The sequence below is a fragment of the Capricornis sumatraensis genome, chromosome 3 (genome assembly GCF_032405125.1).
Source record: "Capricornis sumatraensis isolate serow.1 chromosome 3, serow.2, whole genome shotgun sequence".
In the NCBI taxonomy this organism is placed as follows: Eukaryota; Metazoa; Chordata; class Mammalia; order Artiodactyla; family Bovidae; genus Capricornis; species Capricornis sumatraensis.
The window spans coordinates 49,541,903-49,559,193 of record NC_091071.1 but is presented as its reverse complement, the minus strand read 5'-3'; the positions used below and the strand labels follow the sequence as shown (position 1 = coordinate 49,559,193).

At 34.7% G+C, this 17,291-nt stretch overlaps 1 protein-coding gene across 1 annotated transcript in view; it reads right to left on the bottom strand.

Moving 5' to 3' along the window:
- MAP3K2 (mitogen-activated protein kinase kinase kinase 2) overlaps positions 1 to 17,291 on the bottom strand; it is a 38,516-nt gene that overhangs the window by 11,386 nt on the left and 9,839 nt on the right. The window contains exons 4-13 of the mRNA XM_068968442.1: positions 16,455 to 16,554; positions 11,621 to 11,734; positions 11,152 to 11,239; positions 7,777 to 7,907; positions 6,471 to 6,550; positions 5,183 to 5,250; positions 4,923 to 5,015; positions 4,036 to 4,242; positions 2,084 to 2,232; positions 1,576 to 1,707 (exon numbers count right to left, since the gene is read on the bottom strand). Coding sequence (XP_068824543.1) covers positions 1,576 to 1,707; positions 2,084 to 2,232; positions 4,036 to 4,242; positions 4,923 to 5,015; positions 5,183 to 5,250; positions 6,471 to 6,550; positions 7,777 to 7,907; positions 11,152 to 11,239; positions 11,621 to 11,734; positions 16,455 to 16,554 — 1,162 coding nt within the window. The remainder of the gene's footprint in view (positions 1 to 1,575; positions 1,708 to 2,083; positions 2,233 to 4,035; positions 4,243 to 4,922; positions 5,016 to 5,182; positions 5,251 to 6,470; positions 6,551 to 7,776; positions 7,908 to 11,151; positions 11,240 to 11,620; positions 11,735 to 16,454; positions 16,555 to 17,291) is intronic.

Below are 17,291 nucleotides of genomic sequence, written 5' to 3'. Positions count from 1 at the left end.
ACTAAAATAAAGGTACACAACTTTCTTCTTCTTTTGAATTATTTCTGTAGACTAAATTTTAAAGAACAATTTTTACACTGCCAACATAATCTTTGAAAATGAAACAGCAGCAATGATGAATAACAATGATGTCAGTATAAACAATTATTCATGAAGATAAAAATCAAAATAAAGTTTACTGTTGCTCTTGTAAGACTGAGGATGGTTAAAACCATTACAATCAGTTCTCTATATTCTCGAACTCCACATCTGCAGATTCAACCAACTACTCACTGAAAATATTTGGAAAAAAAATTTCCATAAAGCAAAACTTGAATTTGCTGCACTGGCAACTATTTATATAGCATTTTACAGTGTATTAGGTATTATAAATAATTTAGAGATGACAATGTATATGGAAGGATGTGTGTAGGTTATATGCAAATACTATACCCTTAGATAAGGGACGTGAGCATATTTGGATTCTGGTATCTGTGGGAGGTCCTGGACTATTCCCTGGGGATACCAAGGGACAACTGTACTATCAGATACTGGTCCACGGTTTTGTTGTTCCATAAGATTAAGCTGTAATATGTATATTTTATTTTACATACAATTCTAATAAGCTCTTTCCTTAAAGATCCACAAATCTTTTTCTAACATATATCACCTATTATGAGAATGAATGTATTTTTAAGTGAGTAAATATACCATCTTGAAAATCATTAGTATTAGAATGTACTCTACATATACTAAAAATAATGTAGAAGGAATGAAAGAGTTTTTTGCAAATCACATTTTCACCTCCTAATGAAATAAATGACTCAGGCAATTATCATCAATCTGTGTTAAAGACATTTAGGTGGATGACTGAAAAGGAACTGGATATTCCCATGTGCCACTGCTACAGCTCAGATTACTTTCTGGTCTTCAGAAAAACAAAACTTTACAATGGAGACAACAGGATGTCAATCACCCTAATCAAGCTGTCAATCTTAACATCACTATCAGAACCACCAGAAAAACTGTATGTCTTCTAATGGGATGCACAGCATCATCTGGGATGCATGCTAGTAAAAGCTGAATTTGAATATAATTTAGATTTTAGATCTAACTTGGAGTTTATAGGAAATATGGGGACAAAGGAACAAACTAAATACTATCATGAGGATGTGATCAGAGAAATCTATAAGATGAGACTGTCAACAGAACAACTGGCTTGGTCTCTCTGTCAAATCTATGTCACCTAAAAATTGTTTTTTGTTAAAAGAGGAGTAACAAACATAGTAGCAAAATGTAATGTGTGGTCCTGGGCTGAATCCTGGTTTGGATAAACCAGGTATTGTGTGTTATTTTTAGGGCACTTAGGGAAATCTGAGTATAGACTGCTATGATGTTTATAACCTATTTTAGTATACTTTAGTATTAAAAAAGAATACATAGGTAAGTGAAGAAGATAGAAAAATAAAATTATATTAAATTTAAAACTCTTCCAAAATGTCTGTAACATTTTATAATCAAAGTTGTTGTTTTTCTTTATCTTCAACTAAGACTTTAAATAGAGTATCTCTAATTTCAAAGAATGTATTAACTTACCCCTGGCATATATTCCATAAATATGGAAAGTGTTTTTTCTTGGGGATCCCTCAAACAGCCATAATACTGAACAATTCGCTCATGCAGCAAGTTTTTCAACAACTGAATTTCACACTCAAGTGCATTTACTTCCTGAAAGACAGAACTCACTGTTAAGTCTTTATAGCATTGCCAGTAAAAGCAAAAAAAATGCAAACATCATAGACCATCAAGGTAATTTCATTCTGAAATTTCCACTTCCCAAAGAATCAACATTTTAAAGTCTCTAAGCAATACTTCTGTAACAGTCCTTGATGGTATGCTAAACCAACACTAAACCCGATTAGGAATACAACTGAGTACTAAAACAGAAAATCCAGAGTACACAGTAAACAAACATATCTATTATCTATTTTTTTTCAAATAATTTGCATTGAGGAAAAACAAAAAAATTCTACGGTGTGTTATATTTATTTCCATAAAAATGGTTCTCATAATGTGACAAAGTAGCTTGTTCAATGATTCTTACCTTGCTGGTCTCAGGACTATCTGGGTCAAACTGAACTTGCTTAACAGCCAATTCTCTTCCTGTATCAACATCGTAACAGAGGTAGACCCTGCCAAAGGCTCCCTGGCCAAGTAATTTGCCCAATCTCCAGTTGGTTGGAGCACGAGGTGCTAAAAAAGAACATTTTCTTAAAATGGGAGTAGCCCAATGGCACACGATGGTTAAGGACTATTGCACTGGTGATATCTTTAATTGAATATGCTTGGATATTAAAAGAAAATCATGTTCATCCAAATTCATAATAATCATCATCTTTGAAAACTGTAAGAATTCTAAATCCAAACAAGGTTCAGATTCCTAGGACTGATTTTTTCCAATGAGGTTTTTTTTTTTACCTGATTATAAATATAATAGCATCTTTCACTCAATTTAAAATGCCACTGATTATGTAAGATGTGCTATTTCAAATCTTTATTGCAGTAATATCTGTAATAAGTTTTTCCATCTGCCTACAATGTAGAAAGCTGGAAGACCATCACTCGCATTCTAGTAAGAGGAAATCTTTAAAGCAGCCAATGGGAGAAAAAAAGCACATACACACAAGGGAACAAAGGCAAGAAAGACAGCAGACTCCTCAGAAAGCACACAGGCCAGGGGACAACGGAGAGACAGCTTCCAAGTGCGGAATGAGAGCCACTGAAGTGTCCAGAATTCTATACCCAGAAAAATGTATGCCTCTCTCAAAAATAAATAAATAAGAGTTTTTCAAACAAAAGCTGAAAGAATTTGTTACCAGTAGACTCATATTAGAAGAAAAGGTTAAAAACAATTCTTCAGGCAAAAGGGATATGATACCTAACAGAATCCTGGATCACTTTAAATAAAGATCTATAGAAATAAGCTGGAGGTATATATAAAAGACATCCATCTTTTTAAATCATTTTAAAATAGAGTTGTCTAAGCCAAAAAGTAGCAGCAATGCAATGCAAGTTGCAGGTATAAAAGTAAAAAAGACAACACCAGCACAAAAGCAAGGATATACAAATATTGTTGCAAATAATATCCTTGAGCATGAACCTTTTATATATTGCTTACAAGATAAAGGTCACATAATTCACAATCTAGCCTTAGTTACCATTCTAGTTCTATTTCTGCTGCTTCAAGTAAGATATCCTCCACCTCAGCCAAAAAATAACTATTTCTCATTTTCAGAATATGTCATGTGTGCCTAGTCACTCAGTCATGTCCAACTCTTTGAGACCCCATAGCCTGCCAGGCTTCTCTGTCCATGGGGAGACTCCAGGCAAGAATACTCGAGTGGGTTGCCCTCCTCCAGAGGATCTTTCCAACCAGGGACTGAACCCAGGTCTCCCACATTGCAGGTGGATTCTTAACCATCTGAGCTACCAGAGAAGCCCAAGAATACTGGAGAGGGTAGCCTATCCCTTCTCCAGGGGATCTTCCTGACCCAGGAATTGAACTAGGGTCTCCTGAATCGCAGGCAGATTCTTTACCAGCTGAGCTACCAGGGAAGCCCAGAATATGTCACGGCCTCCTGTTTATGTCACCTATTTAACTAGTGAATTGCTCCCCACATTAAAGGTCTTGATTAGACAGTATACTATAATTATTTCTCCACACATCATTCTCCCCATTAGATTACATCTGGAATGTCATATTTGAAATTTCTCAGAGTTAAGCATTCAATAAGGATATGTGGAATGAATGAGTGAGTAACTGGTAACAATTTTCCTAAAAAAAGCAAAAGATAGTAAATCATTTAAAGTAATTAGCAGTAATACCATGCTTTTACCCAACATTATAAACACCATTAGAAATACCATTTTTACCTCTTTTGAAAACCTGATCTCACCCTGAGGTCTGGCTTCGTTATATTTATTCCTATTGTTAATATTATAAAATTCTGCCAAGGTTCTGCCACACATTCCACTATGCCAGCTTCTATTACTCACAGCGGCTGGGTGGGCTAATGTCCATTACAGTCAAAGTAGGATTGTCTATGTCACTTCCCCTTCTTCTGATTCGACTCTCATCGTACTCCGGGGTAAAGATACTGCTTCCACTACTAGTGCTTAAGGAGTGGTCAGTAGGACTGAAGCTCACAGGAGATCGGAAGCTGGTCCCCTGGGTCCTTCTAGCTCTTGGAAAAGTTTTACGACCTACAAAATGAAAACATAATTACCCTGCAACTTTTAATAATATATTGTAATTCAAAGTATTTAAAATTTGTAGCATAAGGAACAGAATTTGTTCTGTGACTAGGATAAGAAGCTAAAACAGCAATGATTATTTGATTTTACATATTTTTAAGAGTTCAAGGAAATACCCTAGCTAACACTGAATCACGAAAAAAAAAGGTATAAGCAGAAATGAAAAATGGGGAAAAAAGAAACAGAATCTGAATATAAGTTCAAATAACTTTTGTGCTAACACACTCACACATTCATAAAAGCACAGACAGAACTCCCTCAGTTTGTATAAAAAGGAGAAAAATGTATTTTATTTTCATTTTCAATAATGATTTAAAATATAAACAAAAACTGCAAAGTTAATAGGAAGTGCTTTTTCTCCTTAAAAGGACAATACCAAAAAAAAGGAGAATACAGTATGCATTTCATCACTAAAGGAGTAATTTTTAATTAGTACCATTTTAAACTACTTCTTTTCTAAGGAAAGACATGTCTCAAGAGGTAAGCTGGCATAAAGCTAAAACGCTATTGTAGTTAAGATCCAAAGTCTTTTAAAAAAGTTTTAAGTAGAAAACTAAGTCATATAGGACCAAACTTATTTTTATTGTTTGTGAGATTTTTAACAACTGTTGTTGATCTAATAAACTTACCATCATTATAGTCTTGATGATGATACGAAATATGATACCTTCTTGGATATGTTCCTCCTTTTCCAAATTTTTCAAAGATAGGGTTATCATAGTCTATTAAGACACATAAGAAAGTTATATATTAAAAAAAATCAAATATTTCTAATCATGAAAAACACATTTACACATTTTTGATTTTTAAAAAAATGTCTCTCTCCACCCAGCCAAAATATTATTCAATGACATAAATATTTAAACATTTAGAATGTGAACAGTCTAACCTGGAAATTCCTGATGATTATCTGGGTAGCTCTGTGCCCTAGGCATTCGTGATTTTGGATAGCTCTCTCTAAAAAGTAGAAAAAGTGTCATTATTTTAAGAGAAAGTATTTAAGATATTTTAAAAAATCTTTATGCAATATCAATATGTATGTGTAGATATACAGACAAATATACATATTATATATATATATAATATATACATACACAGATACAGCACTCTCTCTGAAACATTAACTGAAAAAAGGAAACTTTTTTCAAACACTTATTTGATACATGCACACAAACAGCCTGGCCTTTAAAACTGACCTACAGAGTACAGTGGTTAAGAAAGATACATTTTGGCATTATGGATACATGGAAACACCTGTGTTTCAATCCTAGCTCTGCCACTTAAACTAGTTATTGCAACCCTGGCAAACCATCTTTCTGAAATGATTTCCACATTTATAACAAGGAGATAATACTAACTCAGTAATTTTATACTTGTCTATCTCAGGACACTGTCTTTCAAATACTAAGTACTCAATACGTAGCTTTCACATCACTATTCCCCTGAATTCCTTAAATGTTTTAAATATCTATCTTGAGACAGACATGGGCACAGACAATGGTATTTCATATACATGAATAATAGAAAATTAAATGTATATTTCCATACAATAGCAGTTACATTTTCAGCAGTTACTTTCAAAAGCAGTCTCAGAGGACAGTAAATAGGTACTGACTGCATGCTACAGGTGAAAACAGTCCTGCTGAGACCAGGAGAGAGGGAGCACTCGTAACAAAAATTCACAGATGCAACTGGACCATGCTTACATTCCTGAACAAAAGTACATTCCTCACAAAAAGTACTTAAATTTTAACTGACAACCAAAACTGGGACATAATTACCAAGAATGTACAGTACTTATAATTTGGTACCAGAATAAAAATAATCCTGAACAACAGAAATTAAAGAATCTCCAAAATTAAACCTATTATGAAAAATTTGACAGCAGTTTCACCAACACAGGTTTAAAAGTAAACATACATAAACTCAAAGTTTACCTTTAGTTTCAAACACAATTTACCAAGCAGGAAACTCAAAATACTATAATCAGAAATCATTTTAAGTAAAAAAGATACTGAGCCCAATGACTGGAAAAATCAATTTGCCATTAAGTATATATGAGTATGATCTACATTCCTCTGAATGTAGCACAAAAGAGTTGATAATTCAACATGCTATTAATACATATGTATATTTACCCACATATATTAAAAAATAACAACTACAATCAACATTACCCATCCAGAGGGCTATCAAGTGATGGACAACTTCCTGAGCCAGAATTTTCAGGGCTGCTTAAAGATAATGGGTCCAGCATCTAGAAAAATAAAAAGTCCACCTTCATTCTACATGAATATAACTGAAGTTACTGTTCTTAAAAATAGCTTTGTTGAGATACAATTCATGTATCATAAAATTCACCCATTTTAAAGCATACAATGCAATTCAGTGGTTAATGGCAGAATGTATATCTCTCACCAAAATCGCAGAACACTTTCAGTACCCAAAAAAGAAACTTCATATCCAATAGCAGCCACCCTATTTAAATGTTTTAAAAGTAGCTGTCCCCTGTAGGTGGACTATAACTTCAATATTTACTAATTAAAATACAGGAATTTTCTGTATCTTCCGCTTTGGATTATCATCTAAATAATTAAAAGCTAAACACTTCACTTAATTTTGTTTACTGAAAACTGAACAACAGCACCACCCAAACTGAAATAAATGACACCATGACTGCTGTATTAGTAGAAAATGTAAACTCCTGTAATAATATAAGCAGCCAATGTAATGATAAGAAAACAATAGCAACTCCATAAAAATACTTCAATACTACAAAACTTTAAAAAAACATTTTAAGGGCTTCCATGTGGTCTAGTGGTGAAGAATCCACCCACTAATGCAGAAGACAGGGATTCACTCCCTGGTCCAGGAAGATCCCATAGGCCGCAGGGCAACTCAGCCCATGTGCTACAACCACTCAACCCGAAAGCTACTGAGCCTGCGAACCACCACTACTGAAGCGCGCATGCTCTAGAGTCTGTGCTCTGCAACAAAAGAACCGCTGCAACGGGAAGCCCAGGCATCGCGACAAAGCACAGCCCCTGCTGGCAGCACCTAGAGACAGTCTGTGGCAACTCAGACCCAGTGCAGTCAGAAACAAAGATGCAAATTAAAAAATGAATCTTTTTAAAAAGATTTAAAAAAAATTTTTTTAAGTTTTAGAGAGTAGACAAACCTCAGCTTCACAAAGTATTTATTAAATTGAATGTTAATATCAGGATTATAAACAAATACATTCATTCATTTATGAACATAAGAAAATAAGCCTTATACCACCTTTCTTTATATATGAATACAGACACATGTAAATTAGTGGGTGTTTTCCTGTATTTCCACCATTTTGCTCACTTAAAAAGGAAGATATGGGACTGGACAAGAGGTAAAGCAAATACCGTCCTCCATATACACCTGCCAAACCACACTATCCCCTGACAACATCCCTTTAAGTGACATGAAAAACAACGTTCAAATTTTGCTTACTTGGTCCATGCTCTCTGGGATGAACTCTCCTTCACTGTTGATACTGGTAAATGACCCATTCCGGGCAACCTGGTGTAACTCATCTGGAATGTATCCAGGAGGGGGGGAGCTTCTATCTCTACTAGTGGGACCTCAAGAGAGAAAAATTATAGATTTTATAAATTCTATCAGGGAATCAACTCTTATTTTAATTAAATATACACTCAGAACTTAATGATTGATTTTAGCAACTAATCTCCAGTTTTAATTAAAAGTTATCAGAGCACTCATGTCTGTAAAACTTTGAATGTTTTTTAGTCTTTTCTAAACTCCCACCTTAATATAATATTCATTTATATTTGTTAGGTAGTATGTTTTTCTGCCTGCTGACAACTGCATTATGAGGTTGATAACACAATGAAAAAAAAAAAAAAGAAGAGAAAGTCGTTCAGTCGTATCTGACTCTTTTGCAACCCCATTATATAGTCCGCCAGGCTCCTCTGTATAAGGAATTCTCCAGGCAATGACATTGGAGTGAGAAGCCATTCCAGGGGCTCTTAAAATTTTTAGATAAATGCCACTGCTTCTCCATTTCCAAAGGTCACTGGTACCCTGATATATGTTACCCTTTAATGTAATTTATGAAAGGCACCATGATCTAGTGGAAAGTATATGAACTTCACAGTCCACCCTTGGTTTAAATTCCAGTTCCAGTTATTTACCACCTCTGTCTTTGGGAAAGCTATCTAATCTCCATGAACCTGTTTCCTTTTCTGTAAACATGGGACTAAATCTTTCCTTTGCAAAGGTGCTGTGATGGCAAAATTATTCATAATGAACATATGCCGTGCACATTTGTCTACACGATGTTCTTTGCACTGCCTCTCTTTAATCTTTAGAAATCTAAAGTGAGATTTACTTCTTAGTCATTTAGCCAATATTAGAATGTTTCCAATTTGGAATGCTGGATTTTATCTTTGGATACTTAAAATTAGGCTTCTGGTGGCAAGCCATATTCCTGGAATTTAAATTTCTTCATAGTTTAGAGAATTAAGAGACACTAAAATAGCTCATCTCATTGTGCTATGTTTATTAACACAGTTTCTGTGCTTTCCTCCTAATTTTTTGAAATTAAAAAAAAAAAAGATTTGAGGAAGTTATGTGAGCATTTGTGTTCTGGTCAAATTTCAAGCAAAAAAGGCTCTTGCTTCATGTAAAGGGGTCACTGTAAACACATGTTGGAATTGTTAATGAAGAGAGAGGGAGAAAGAGAACAAAATGATTACCAAGAGATATGCATAAAAAAGATAATATTCTACACTTGATTCTAAAATTATTAGGAACCTCTGAGCCAGGAATTGATTTGGACTTTGTAACAACTATGATCACAATGTCCCTAATGTTTCTGTTCCTTCTATAAGCTCTTATTTACAAACGAGGATGAATACACTCATTATTCAAAGACAACAGGGAAGAAAAAAGGCTTTGAAAATTTCTTTATCTCCTTACTTGATAACCTATATTTTTGAACCTTTGTTAGTACTACATATTTCAATGGTCAAGACCTCCACACCAGCATATACTCCTGTGGAAGTTCTTCCTCTATCTTTTGTGAAAATAATTAAAGGAAATAATTTTCAATAAATAAAGAGAAAAGATAATGGTCATACCTATCAAAGCCATTTCAAGCTTAAAGTGCCAAGAAAAGACTAGTAATTTTATACTTAACAATTTCCGTTTCTTTTTATGCTGGCACTGATAAGAATAATTATTAGCAGAGTAAAAGTGAGGCATTCAGCAGTTTTAAATGAAAATGAATTAAAACTGCCAATTTAACTAATGTAGTTAGCTTGTTCTATCTAATACAACGAAGGTGAATTGGCATTTTTTTGCTTTAAAATGATAGGTACTATAATGATAAAAGGGAATACAGAAAGAAATCAATGATTAGTAACAGTCATGCTTTCTAGTTTGAAAAGCTAAATGTACTTTAAAGTGTTCTCTCAACTGTCTGCTGTAATAATCCCATGATTTAAAGATGAGGACAATGTCACTGGTTGCTGGTTAATTAGAGAGCTAGAATTTGAACTCAGATACTTCTAATATTCTTTTATCAAAAATTTAAATTATATAAAAATAAATACAAATGAAGATAAGCAAATATTATTAGTTTACTTGTATATTATCTCTGCTGCTCATATTTCTAACACTTTGGAAACCCAAAGTAAGACTTAACGTAAAACGCACTTAGAAGGACGCAGTCATAAAACAGGCTTCTCTGATGGCTCAGACGGTAAGGAGCTCGGCTACAATGTAGGAGACTCAGGTTTGATCCCTGGACCGGGAAGATCCCCTGGAGGAGGGAATGATTACCCATCCTAGTATTCTTGCCTAGAGAATTCCATGGACAGAGGAGCCTGGCAGGGTACAGTGCGTGGGGCCGTGAAGAGCCAGACATCACGGAGCACACACACAGCAGCAAGTCATAAACAGTTTTGGGGGAAAAGACAGAAGATGAGTAACAAACTCATAAATGTTCTGGTTTGTTCACACACCAATTTAATCTTTTCTTTCATTATTAACAATCCTCTTCTACAGCCAGTCTTAGATTCCCTTCCACTTTCTCCCTATTCATCTGTTTTCATCTCCTTCTACCTTCCTTCTTTAAATCCCTCTCTCATGTTTTCATGCTACCTTTAATGCTCATATTCACTGCTCTATCTATTAAAAACATTTATACCAATGTTTTTTGAGCAATATAATGTTTTTATCATATAAAAATGTGGAATATCAATGTTTTATACAAACTGAAGAAGATTCACAGAACTGGCAAGTTCAGAGCACCTCTGCCCAGCCTATATCTCTCTAATAAGTCTCCTTTAAAAAAAAAAATTGCACATAGGATCCATTTTTCTATCATAAGCTTAATTATAACTGTATTTTTAATGACTACTAAAGTAATTATAAAGCATAATCTGCAAATTCTTAGCAATCTTTATTTTGACAGCATTCTTGGCGATAATTAAAACTTAGAGAAAGGCCTATGAATTTATTAGTCCATCCATTAACTTTAATATATTGGAATTACTTTTAATTTTTTCCCTTCACTTTATTTTTACAATTAAAACATTTTTTAGGTTTTAATTTTTTAAAAATCAAAATACCCTATGTATTAAAGAAAGGAAATATTTAAACTGGTGACTGCTAATCCTGTTAATACTCGACATAACTTTTCAAGGGACATCAGATACTAGAACGTAGTTAACTGCAATAAACTGCAAGGAATAAAGAGATAAACTATTCATCAGGATTATGTACAGGTGTTACCCTACATTAAAGGATGCAGATGAAACTGAAAAGTAACCCATTTCATGATTTAGACACTAGCTTTCTTACCTACTACAGAAAGTCCTTTTTTCCTCTCTGCTCCAAATACTGTGTTATCCAAATCTTCTAGTGATGGCAATGGCTCTAAATTAGTAGCCTAAAGAGAAAAAAGGAAGATTAATGTTATTCTTCTCCTTTAGGGTTTTAATCAGACTCCTTCCCCTATCAAACACAACCCAAGTATTCTCTCTCTGGGTCTTAGCAAATTTACTCTTTGCAATTTTAACTCTAATGTAATTCTTCCCAGGTTCTCAGTTGCTATTAACATCATATGTACAGTATATTATACTTATTTGTAATTTTGGCTATACAGTTTTGAGGAGCAAGGATATTGAACTATAGCAATTACAATGTGTAAGTTAAATTTAACCATATTGAAAATATATCAATGATTATAGAATATAACTATATTTCATGCATTGACTTCTTACAGGCATATATCCTATAATCCTCACTCAAAAAAATTCCCAGTTCATACCTGTGCACTTCCATTTATTACAAGTAGTATTTTGAGGCTCTTCATATGAATACTACGATCCAGCAGTTCCACAGCCTTGTCCAAGTCATCTTGGGTGGTTAACGGAATTACCAACTAAACAAAAAGGAACATAAGGAATTGTGTAGCCATCTCATCAGGTCAAGTCCTTCTAGGAGTATCTCCATTATTATGGAATTATAAACCTCAAAATACTTTGTTCTTTGTCAGTATAATGAAATTCTGAATGAATATATGTATCTAGGTTTTTTTCTTCTCATCCTACCATCACTGAAATCATAAAATGAATATGAATAAATTTTTTGCTTTATTATACATTAAATTTTTCTAGAAAACATATTTAAAGATTAAAGATCAATTTTCTAGGATATTTCCATAATATTGTTAAACTTAAGTTACAGTCTCTTCACCTCAAAACAGCATTAAGGAACATATACAAAACTATATAGAAGTATTACCATTCACCTGCATTGATGAAGTTTTTATTTTAAAAAAAATAATAAGCAGAGGTATGCATTCTCACTAGTGTACTTACCAACATACACAACACAAACAAGCACTGCTGACAGACGCCATGGCGGGGTGCCACCAGTGAGGCGCCTGCAATCTACAGTCCCCCCTGCACTGCTCCCTCTGACCATGGCAACGTGACCACCACCATCTAAAACAAGTAAGCTAAACAGGTGAGCCATCCTGCAATAAGCCCTGAATGCTGAAATCTGCTTTCATCAGTCCTCTTGCAGATCAGATGTTATAACGGACCGAAGCACCTAAACGGTCTGTGAGGGAAAGGCAAGATTCATACTACTTAACAAAATACTTGTTTCAAATGTAAATTTACTAGCTTAAGACAACTCTGTCAATAATCTTCAAAGTACATTCCATTTCATTAAAAGGACAGAATAAAAACAAGCAAACATATTCCATACTTGCGAGCCTGCACTAACACACGCAGTATACAGGCCATTCAAATGTAAAGGCCCAGTGAACTAGTGAAGGGTCTTGTACAGTATAAACCTAGCAGACAAGGATTTCCCTAAACTTGCAATGAAGGCAGAGCACAGCAAAAAACAAATTCTTGGTAAATACTGTTTAATAAATATAGGGCAAAGCTTCATCTGTACTCAAACCCACTAGCTGACATGGTGTGAACTCATTCTCTGTAGATTTCTTTTATGAAAACTATTCCTTGTTTAAGAAAGGCTGCCAAACACAAATACAAAGCAGGACTAATGTGAATTACATCATACAATCTGCTTACCCTCACTCAGTACTTGAAATTATATTCCCTATTTCTGTTCATAGCAAATTTTATACTGTTACAACTTATCTACTATTAGGCCCTTTTTCTTTTCCTGAGAAATTTTTCTAAAAAAAAAACAACAACAACAGAATATTAACAGATATCAAAAAACAAGTCTGATCTACTTAATTAAATTCAAAAAAGACTCTAGTTTAAGTCACAGTAACAAAGCATTAACATGAATGAGTCTGCAGCTTGCTAGAGTGCAATCTGGACATTTTGGAAGAGCCTGAAGTGGCCCCTGGTCTACAGCTCTGCTGTAATCTCGCATATGTGCTAAGGGCACCTGTTACAAATTCTAAAACAATAACTGAAAGTCGAGAACAAGTTTCACCTTTTCTAAATTATACGAAATAAATTACCCAATATTTTCCTGTTCAGTGAATTCACTTCAGTCTCATTCATAAAATCTATTTTCCTCAGGCTTATTACTGGTAAATCAGTTGTATGTTAATAAAAATAATTTCTGGCAAGGAAACTAAAAATTGAGTCAGAAATCTCATTAAATAGAACCTAAATCTGAAATAAGTGAATTATCTTTTAACTTTACATAGTGAAACATGAAAACTGTTCATAAAAAGGTTCACTGTCTACCCATCTAAAATGGGGAAAGTCTCAGAAAATCCACTTGGCCTACACATCCCCATCTATGCCCTGTGACAATACATAACTGCCTGACACTTTATAAGATAAAGATCCAATCCCAGCTTAAATTTCTCTGTTTCAATTCTGGTAAACCAAAATAATTCTTTCAGAACAGAGGATTTTGTATTACACAGACAAAAAAATATTTATAGAACTGGAATAAAAGCAGCATCAATGAGTTTTCTGCATGTCTACAGGTCCATAAAACTAATACCTCTTTTAAGTCTCTCCCTAATACCCCCACTGTCCAAGAACACACAGCAGGCTTGTCACTCTGTGAATCAGAACATAGCTAACTCAGAAACCACAGATTCTCACACTCAGAGTGGCAGGAAAACGTTAAGCAATGTAATGTTGTACCCTAATGCCTCCTCTACCATACTTTTGCCAAGAGGACACCCAGATAAAAACAGCAAAACCACTCTGAGAATCCTTCAGAAAGCACGAGAAAAAGAAGCTGATATGGAGAAATTTCCCAATTTTTGGAAAATGGGAGCAAGCTGCTAAAACCTAGCCCATCAGCTCTACGTCAATCCTCAAGAAAACCCTAGAAAATATCATATGCAGGCACCCCCTGCTTTAGAGCACATCACCTATGCTCTTCATAGATACTGTTTTTTCACAAAGTGAAGGTTTGTGGCAACCCTGCCTCAAGTCTACTGGCACCATTTTTCCAACAGCATTTACTCCCCTGTGTCTCTATGTTACTTTCTGGTAATTCTTCCAAATATTTCAAAGGTTTTCATTACTATTATAATTGTTATGGTGATCTATGATCAGTGATCTTTGATGTTACTATTGCAAGAGGATTATAATTCGCTGAAGCTTACAATGATGACTAGCATTTTTAACTATAAAGTATTTTTTAATATCACACGCTTAAGAGACTATAACACAAGCATAACTGCACTGGGAAAACAATTCATGTGACTGGTTCTGTCGCAACAGTCATTTTATTGTAGAGGTCTCGACTGAACCTGCAGTATCTCCAAGGTATGTCTGTAACAAATTGGGAGAACTCAGAAAAAGAAACAGCAATTTTAAGAGCTCAGATAGGAACAATATGAACAAATCATGCCAAATTAACCTAACTTTTCTTGACAGACATACTAGGCTCATAGGTCAAGACAATATTGTAGTCAATGTACCTTGGCATTTAAAAGTTTTCCATGACACAATTTTAGACCAAACAAGACCAAAACGAAGATATATCTGGGTTCCCCAGAATCGTACCATGAGATAAATGCAAGTATGTTTATAAAAGATATTAGGAAACACTGGTAGGGTAACTGGGAAGACAAGGAAGAGAAGAGGTCCATAAAGGGTGTAAATCCAACAAGTTAGCACGGTGGGCCAAGTGGGGCCCATCCATCCCCATCTCCCGCCACGTCCTTGAGCCTCGTATCACCAATCCCCATTCCCTCCCTTATATACTTCAACTTACACCCTACAGTCGTATCTCTGATAAGTCCTCAGAATCTCAGGGGCTGCCAGTTGGAAATTAGGCCAGCACAGACACAAATAAGTGCCAAGACAGGGCCAGGCAAGAAGAGCTGTTCATAGCTACCCAAAAACCCAAAAAGTATTTGAAAAATGACATTCTAAGGTATTACTATAGAATGGTACTCATCACTTTGTTCAGAAACATTGTTTGTTTGGATATGGATTTTTACTTATTCAAAATACTTTCCATTTTAAAAGTGATATCTTTAGACAAGCCATATTTGCATGTTCTCTTGCTTTAAAATGACAATAATTCATTAGAAAATCTAATATTTCAAGCATTGTTATTAGCACCATGCTTTAACATTTGCAAAGTACTTTCACGTTTTCTAATTTTTACTAAACTTTCCACTGTCACTCCATTACCACTGACATTTTTTTCTATTCCTGACACACAAGTCTTTTCCTTCCCAGGATCTCTGTATGCTCTGCTCTCAAGCTGCTCTCTATCATGAATGTTACTCAAATTCTTTGTAGGGCTGACTTTTCATACTTCAAATCTCAACAATTAAATACTATGACCTCATTTAGCTCTTCCTTAGTACTAACTAAATAAGACATATACTGCCCTTGCCTTTATCCTTTATCATAATATTTTATGCATTTCCTTCAAAGAACTCACATATTTAAACAATTCAGTTATTAACTGTCTACTTCTACTACAAGTTTATAAACTCCATTAGGGGCTGCAATTCATAAATCATAACCATCATGCCTTGCAAATTCAACAGATATTTCTGAGAGGGAAAAGAAAATAAATTAACCAATTAACTAAACTGTCCCTAGAAATTTTTAAATCTCAAGATCTTGATCTGAGATCACAGGATCTGAAAGAAATCTCAGAGATTTGCAATCCAGATTTTACAGACGGTTCAAAAGGGATTCCCCAGAACACAGAGCTCCTTAGTGTCATGGTGAGCCCCTGAGATTACATACTGACTCCCAAACATAAACTAACAATCTATTCACATCCTTAGCAGCATGAAAGCAATCCTTTAAGTTTTAACTGAACTGTCCAACTACCAAACCCTGTTGTCTCTGTAGAAAAGTATACAGTATGAAAAGGAAAGAAAGAGTTCATCAGTAAAGAACAAAGAAGAAAAACAAAACATAAACAAGCAGCAAACTTCTAGGCAATACATGCATTTCCTCCTCTAACAGATTCTCAAATGTTGCACAGCAGCACCTTTCAGTACACTCCACAATGAAATAATCCATTTTAATGAGTTAAAATTTACTACTGATATCTTATTCCTCTAAAATAACACATCCTTATCAATGCCCAAATAAAAGCACAACCATCCTAAATAAACACACTACTTTTCCAAAAACAGAATTATTGAAAGTTAATGTGCACATGTTTACCTCATTATTGGTATAATGTAGATCCATAGACTGTCCAAAGGCAATTTTAGCTTTAGATCTCAGGTCTTCCAGTTTAACTGGTCTGGGGAACTGAAGGATTCTATGTAAACAGAATTTTAATATATTTTATTTTCTTATGCACAGTTAAATAACTTACTTGTAACAGTTACCTCCTGAAAACAGGAATACAAAATCAAGTTAAAATATAAATATATACTTTACTTAAACATTACAATGGCTTATTTCTGATCAGGTACACTAACATTTTAACACAAAGTTCAAGAATTCTGAAGTCTCTTCTAGCCTAATGAAAACTATAAAAAGGAAATTACCAAAATACTCTGCAGTTTATAATTTGCACTGTTTTTTATAATATTAAATAACAATGTAAAATTCATTTTGGAAAATGATAAACCTTAACTATGTCATAGCCATACGATGACACTGGTAAAAAAATAAAGTTGTTCTCTCAGTTCAGTTCAGTTCAGTCGCTCAGTCGAGACTGACTCTTTGCGACCCCATGAATCACAGCACACCAGGCCTCCCTGTCCATCACCAACTCCTGGAGTTCACTCAGACTCACGTCCATCGAGTCAGTGATGCCATCCAGCCATCTCATCCTCTGTCGTCCCTTTCTCCTCCTGCCCCCAATCCCTCCCAGCATCAGAGTCTTTTCCAGGGAGTCAACTCTTCGCATGAGGTGGCCAAAGTACTGGAGTTTCAGCTTTAGCATCATTCCTTCCAAAGAAATCGCAAGGCTGATCTCCTTCAGAATGGACTGGTTGGATCTCCTTGCAGTCCAAGGGACTCTCAAGAGTGTTTTCCAACACAATAGTT